This window comes from Lepus europaeus, chromosome 17, assembly GCF_033115175.1.
Source record: "Lepus europaeus isolate LE1 chromosome 17, mLepTim1.pri, whole genome shotgun sequence".
In the NCBI taxonomy this organism is placed as follows: Eukaryota; Metazoa; Chordata; class Mammalia; order Lagomorpha; family Leporidae; genus Lepus; species Lepus europaeus.
The window spans coordinates 77817431-77824194 of record NC_084843.1 but is presented as its reverse complement, the minus strand read 5'-3'; the positions used below and the strand labels follow the sequence as shown (position 1 = coordinate 77824194).

General features: G+C 56.2%; 1 protein-coding gene across 1 annotated transcript; it reads right to left on the bottom strand.

The window, feature by feature from the left end:
• Nucleotides 1–3752: 3752 nt before the first annotated feature.
• FAM170B (family with sequence similarity 170 member B) lies at nt 3753–5866 on the bottom strand. The gene is made up of 2 exons (XM_062213990.1): nt 5755–5866; nt 3753–4534 (listed from the first exon to the last, which is right to left on the bottom strand). The coding sequence occupies exons 1-2, from the start codon at nt 5864–5866 to the stop codon at nt 3753–3755; spliced, it is 894 nt and encodes a 297-aa protein (XP_062069974.1).
• Between the last annotated feature and the right edge of the window lie 898 nt (nt 5867–6764).

Sequence of the window (6764 nt, the reverse complement as noted above, 5' to 3'; positions counted from 1 at the left end):
TTGCAGCCGACCTGCCTGGTAGGAAGGCTGACTCACCGCCCTCCAGCCAGATGACCTTGGGCAAGGTCACGCTCATTCACCATTAAAACAGGGATGACAAGAGGACCTAGCTCCTTGGGTTGTGGAGCGCATGACACCATTCAGTATCCATAGAGTGTTTGGAACCAGGCTTGTTCCTAATAATGTCAGAGTTTCGCAGCTAAATAACACTTGCCTTCTAACGGCTCAAATCCCAAACCTTACATGCCCTGTCTCATGTCCGTTCCCTTACAGCCTGCTTTGTTAATGTAACGAGGTCCATCCCATCAGCGCTCACCGGCCCAGCCTCCACCCGTCCTCTTAGGCTGTCCTCGGATCCCACCTGCCTGGTGAGCACCCCGCCCCACCCCTGCCAGCACCTGCTAGCTAGCACCACGTCAGGGGCCCCGCACCTTCCTGCAGCTCCTCCAGCCCCTCTCCTGGAGCATTTAGGAAGTCTGTGATCTCTGCTGCACCTCACCAAGGCGCAGGGCGTCCTTGTCCCCATGGCTGACGGCCATTCTGAGACCACCAGGTGGCTGCCTCTGGTTGTTGGACCCGCAGAGGGACCAAATGCAACATGAGACCTGTGGAGGACACCATGTTAGCCATCCCCCTGCAGGTGACCCCACGTCCACCTCCATCCCCGATACCACTCATCCTAGCCCTGTTCTGGTGGTTTCTTTCTCAAACTGTTCGCTGTAAGTAGGCGGGTCAGTGCCCCATCCAGGCTTCTGCTTCCCCGTTATGTGACGTTGGCTCCAACAGTCACAGCCACCTGGAAAAAGCCCTGGTGACATCCAGACACCTTCCTCTCCTCACCCTCGTGCCACACCAGCCGTGCTTAATGACTTCAATCTTCTGTCAAAAGATTTATTTATTTATTTGAAAGGCAGAGTTACAGAGAGGCAGAAGCAGAGAGAGAGAGAGGTCTTCCATCTGCTGGTTCACTCCCCCAAATGACTGCTACAGCCGGAGCTGTGACAATCTGGAGCCAGGAGCCCGGAGCTTCTTCCTGGTTTCCCATGCGGGTGCAGGGCCCAAGGACTTGGGCCATCTTCTACTGCTTTCCCAGGCCATAGCAGAGAGCTGGATTGGAAGAGGAGCAGCCAGGACTAGAACTGGTGCCCAAATGGGATGCCAGCCCTGCACGTGGTGGCTTTACCTGCTATGCCACAGCGCCGGCCCCTCCCCCTTCCTTCTTGTATTGTGGGTCTCTCTCACTAAGGAAGCGTCTTCACTAGTATAGAAATGGCCTCTCTCTCCCATCTCTGCCTCCTTTATGAGGATCCTTTGGTCTCGCTACAGCCATTGTTGCTCTCCTTTTTTACCCTCTCTTGCCAGCCGACATGCGCCATGCTTGTCTCTGGCACTTTGCCTGGTGTCCCCTACCGCCGCTGCCTGTCCGACTTCAGCCCTGCTCAGCCGCTGAGTCTGCCCCATCCGAGCCGTCAGCAGCCTCCTGGGGTGAGCCTCCATCAGCTCACCCCAGCTCCCCTTAGCTTCTAACACTGCTCACCACTCCTGGAAACCATGTCTGGCTTTGGTTAACTTTGAAGGAAAACCCTACAAAATGCTCCCAGCCCATTTCTTACATCCCAGCCCACATTCTGGCTGACCCCGCCACCCCCAGCTCCCTGTTAGCTTCCTCCATGCACTGTGGTGGTTTTAAAAATAGCACCATCTGGCCGATGCCACGGCTCAACAGGCTAATCCTCCGCCTAGTGGCGCCGGCACACCGGGTTCTAGTCCCGGTTGGGGTGCCGGATTCTGTCCTGGTTGCCCCTCTTCCAGTCCAACTCTCTGCTGTGGCCCGGGAGTGCAGTGGAGAATGGCCCAAGTGTTTGGGCCCTGCACCCGCATGGGAGACCAGGATAAGCACCTGGCTCCTGGCTTTAGATCAGCGCAAACTGATCCGAACTACAAGAGGCTCACTTTACCATTGGAGGGTGAACCAACGGAAAAAGGAAGACCTTTCTCTCTGTCTCTCTCTCTCTCACTGTCCACTCTGCCTGTCAAAAAAAAAAATAGCACCATCCAAGTAGTGTTCATGCCCTCATTTTCCAATCCAGACTTGTCTTCTGAGTTCCAAACCACAAACCCCTTCCCACTCAACCTCCCCACTTGGATATGCCATTAATATTCAGAATTGATGGTGTGCTAGCCACCTCCTACCAACCCCTCACAGCACCTAAGCCTGGCTGCATGCAGACACATGCATATGCACCCATGCATGCCCACACCCATGCACACACAATGCATCTACACTCACACATCTGTTCTCAAACAGCTCCAGGTACAACCAGCCCTCCTTTGTTCAGTTCGAAACCTGGGAATCCATCTTGAGAAACCCTTTTCCCCACCCTGTCTCATGCACCCATCGTCGAGTTCTTTTGGATTTTATTTCCCAAACCTCTCTCTAATGCATCCACTTTTCCTTCTCCCACTTGGCTTTGACCAGCCTTGTTCAGGTCACCACCAGGCACACTAAAAGTGATGCATAACTTATGTTCAGGCTATCTGTGTCAGGAGCATCTAAAACAGAAGCTATGCATTCAGACTTGGGTCCCCTCCCCACGACATATGTGCTCATATTCCCAAATCCAAAAAAAGAAAAAAGAAAAAAAAATCTGACCCCAGCAATACTTCTGGTCCCAAGCATTTCGGATAAAGGATGTGAAATCTGTACATGCCCCATCAGCACACCTAACACACGCGGGACAGCGAATGCTGTCTTGTAGTCAATTAATGCACCCTGCCCCGAACTGGGGATGAGTGGGAGGGTGCAGATGAACGTGCTGTCACTTTAAAGTGTATAGTGGCCGGCGCTGTGGCTCAACAGGCTAATCCTCCGCCTTGCGGTGCCGGCACACCGGGTTCTAGTCCCGGTTGGGGCGCCAGATTCTATCCCGGTTGCCCCTCTTCCAGGCCAGCTCTCTGCTGTGGCCCGGGAGTGCAGTGGAGGATGGCCCAAGTGCTTGGGCTCTGCACCTGCATGGGAGACCAGGAGAAGCACCTGGCTCCTGGCTTCGGATCAGCGAGATGCGCCAGCTGCAGTGGCCATTGGAGGGCGAACCAACAGCAAAAAGGAAGACCTTTCTCTCTCTCTCTCTCTCTCTCACTATCCACTCTGCCTGTCAAAAAAAATAAATAAATAAAGTGTATAGTTAGCTACCTATAAGAACCCTGCTCCCCCCCCCAGCCCTTAACCCTGGAAAGCTCTCTGTGTCCAACTGTCCATGTCAGGGTGCAACCTACAGACGCGGCACCTCCCTGTGGGTTCTCTCAGTTACCACTGTCTTGCATTTGAGTTATTCAGGTTTAATCCCAATAATATAAGACATAGAATTGGGGCATATGACGGATTCCTAAGTGAAAAAAATAGGGCCGAAACTTCCTTGGCTCAAGTGTGGGCCTGCTTGATCCATCGGCAAAAAATAGAAATCCCTGTGCCCACGGTGCTTGGCTGGGGGGGTGGGGGGAGGCTTGGATCTTGCGCCCACCCCCGAAGACACTTGAGCCTTCTGCTTCACATTCAGGTTTTGAGTTGGATTCCGGGCCCTTGGGAAGGGGGCCTGACGTCCCTTCTTGCTCTTCTGCCCTCACATCCTCCCCACGTGGTCCCCTCCTCCCGCCCTGGTGGCCCGGATGGATCCTGCATCAATACATTGGGCTGGGAAGGGGCAGCCCCACGTTGTGGAGGTGAGGGCGGGGGTGGGTGCCTCCCCTTGGGCTCACTGCTGCTTCTGCGGCAGCTGTTGAGACTGGAGCACCTTGTCCTTTGGGCTCGGGTATTCGCTAGTGTCTGACGGGCTCTGTTCTTCCTCCTCCTCCTCCCCCTCCTCGTCCTCCTCCTCCTCCTCCAGCTGCGGGTCTTGGGCTCGCTCCCGGGCCCGCCTTCTCTCCAGCATCTCTTCAAAGAAGATCTGACAGCTGAAGCCCTCGCGGATGCCATACTGGGCGTGCTCCAGCAGCTCCCCCAGCGTGGGGAAGACCCGGCAGCAGGCCACGCAGCGCAGCCCGTAGTTCGTGGTGACCAGCCAGTCCGGAGGGGCCCGCAGCTCCTGCGGGGAGCACTCCAGCAGCTGCTCCGGGTCCTCGGGCTCCGAGCAGCAGTCGTCCTGACACGCTTCGAGCTCCCAGCGCAGGTCGGTGTTGGACGCCATCTCGAAGGACGAACCTTTCCTCCTCTGCCTCTTGATGAACTCGGCCTCGCGGATGCGGGGCTTCCTGCTGATTGGCTCGAAGCCCTCCTCGGTCTCCCAGGCAACCGCCACGCCGCGCACGGTCTGCACGTGGGTGTAGAGCGCGCACACGCTCTGCGGGGGCCCCTCCTCGTCGCACACGCAGGAGCAGCAGGACTTGTACTGCGAGTAGGACTGGTACTCAGAGGCGGACTGCGAGGATGGGGAGCTGCTCCAGCCCAGCACGCGCCGGGCCCTGGAGGCAAACCAGGTATCCTCGTCATGGGGAATGGCGGGCCCTGGCGGGGGCGAGTGGGTGTCCTTTAGGATCCCTGAGAAGCAAGGACATGATCGTCAGCGCCCCCAAAGGTTCCTGTCTGCAACCTCCCTGCAGAAGCCACAGGCTCCTGGAGCAGGTGCCATCACCCGCCCCGCCCCCCCCCCGGGGGGGGGGGGGGACCCTGGAGCAGGTGCCCTCATCCCCCTGCCTCTGTTTCTTCCTAAAGCAGGGTTGGTGATAAAGTCACTCCCCATCACCGCCCTCTGGGTGATGCCAGAGAGGGAATAACGCATGAACAGGATCATAAACAGTCGGCTACACCCCAGAAGGGGTTGGTGGCACATCGCAGGCTGCAATGCTATCTGCGAATGAACGAATGAACTATGAATGCACGCTAGCATGGACACATATTTAATGCACTGTGCAATGGGGAAGCAGCCACGGAGTTTAAGCTTGCATTTCAGTGGCGTTCTAGAAAAGAAGACTCTGCAGGGCAAAATGGAGCAGGGTGCCAGGAGCTGGCAGTGAGGGGCGCTGGGGACGGGCAGGGGGAGACCGATCCTAAGGGGGGCCCAAGGGAACTCTGGGGGCTGTGTCAATAAGCAGCTCAATAAAAGTCCATTGCAAGGCAAGGCAAGGGAGGTACTTCAGCAAAGCTGATCAGCCCCACGGTCCCTGTCACCCCTGGGAACACGGTTTTATCTTACCCAAGGGATCCCTTGCCTCCTCCTTGAGCCCTTATGGTGCCCCTGCCACCAGGGCCATAGTGTTCAGAGCAACCCTGAGAAATGGCCTGGTTCTGATTCCCATTCAACCAAGCAAGAGACAGAGACCCAGAGATGATGGTGAGTGGGTGGTGGAGCCACCGAGCCGTACGATCTGGCACAGCTCACGCACATGGCTGAGTGGTCTTCAGACTGATGTTCTAGGTGAGCTCTCATCCATGTATTATAATTTTATATCACTGCCCCAGTCACAGGATGGACGCGTCAATTCTGTTTCTCTTTAATACACACAAAAATAAACACAGGGCAGTCACCGCTTAGCAGGCTCCTCTCCTGGAATCATCTCACACGTCCTCAGAACAGTCCAGGTCCTGCAGAGCCTCCCACAAGCACCGATTTCCTCGCCCTCCCCACCCACTCTTAGGGCCAATGCAATCCTTCATCAGTACATCAGGGAACTACCTTGTACCCTCCTCTCCCCAGAGCCTCCATCCCGGAGAGCACAGCCTGATTGTCTGCCTGCCACCTGCTCTTTCTTTAGCCCTACCTGGCCAGCACACTCCCAGGCTCTCCTGCGTGGACTCAGGTGTGGTCAAGCTGAGGGTGGTCCCATCAGCTGGCGACTGCTCTCCCCTGTGGTCCGAGAAGTGGCGTTTCATAATTTGAGAGCCGAGCCCAGGTTCTGCTTGGTCTGGTTGTTGGGTGAGAGTTGGCTTGAGTTGTGCTGACCCCTTCAGATGGCCCTGGCCCACGTGGCTGCTGGGCTTTCTTGGGAGGTCACCAGGATGTTGGCTGTGTTCTGTGACCTCATCAATGACACAAGTCTGTGACCCATGGCAGGCACAGAGACCCAGCCAGGATGCTGGAGACACTCCCCTTCATGATGTCATTTCCCTTGGGACTTGTCTGGCTTGTGTGTTATCAGGGGCACCACACACATACACACACACAACACAGACACATGCTCTTAAACACAGCTACACCCGCAACAATACAAGTACACAAGCACAGAGAGAAAGAGAGGGAGAAACGTATGCACATGCATGATTGCTCAGACACATATACCCTGAAACATGCATGAACACACATGGTAGTATAAATGGACACACATGTGCACACACAGCAACATGCAAGACACACATTAACTTAGCCACACACACACACGTGCTTGCACACAAACTCAGCTTCCCTGACACATGCACACAGCCGTCACCTGACATCAGCCTGGGCCTGCTTCCCACCTGGAAAGAGCAAGTGCTGAAAATCTTGCCTCCTACCACCACCATCAGCATCTCCAAGTCCGCATGCCGGCCTTGTTTGGGCTCTTTGGCCCTCCACGCCTCACCTCTTCCCCTCTGCACACACCCCTGCACAGTCCCTAGTGCTCTGGCCTCCTTGCTGTCTCTCAAACACACCAGGCACCTCCCCTCCCACCTGAGGGTGCCGGCCCTTCCTTCCACCTGCCCCAGGCTCTCCCTTGCACCCTGCCTCAGCTGGACGGCCACCTTGTCACAGCAGCCTGCTCAGCACCCTGAGGGCGCTCCCGCGCCCTCCCTC

Coding starts and splice junctions, on each gene's coding strand:
- FAM170B (XM_062213990.1), bottom strand. CDS start 5,866: ATGAAACGCCACTTCTCGGACCACAGGGGAGAGCAGTCGCCAGCTGAT. Junction 4,535..5,754: donor CCTGGGAGTGTGCTGGCCAG/GTAGGGCTAAAG, acceptor CTTGCTTCTCAG/GGATCCTAAAGGACACCCAC.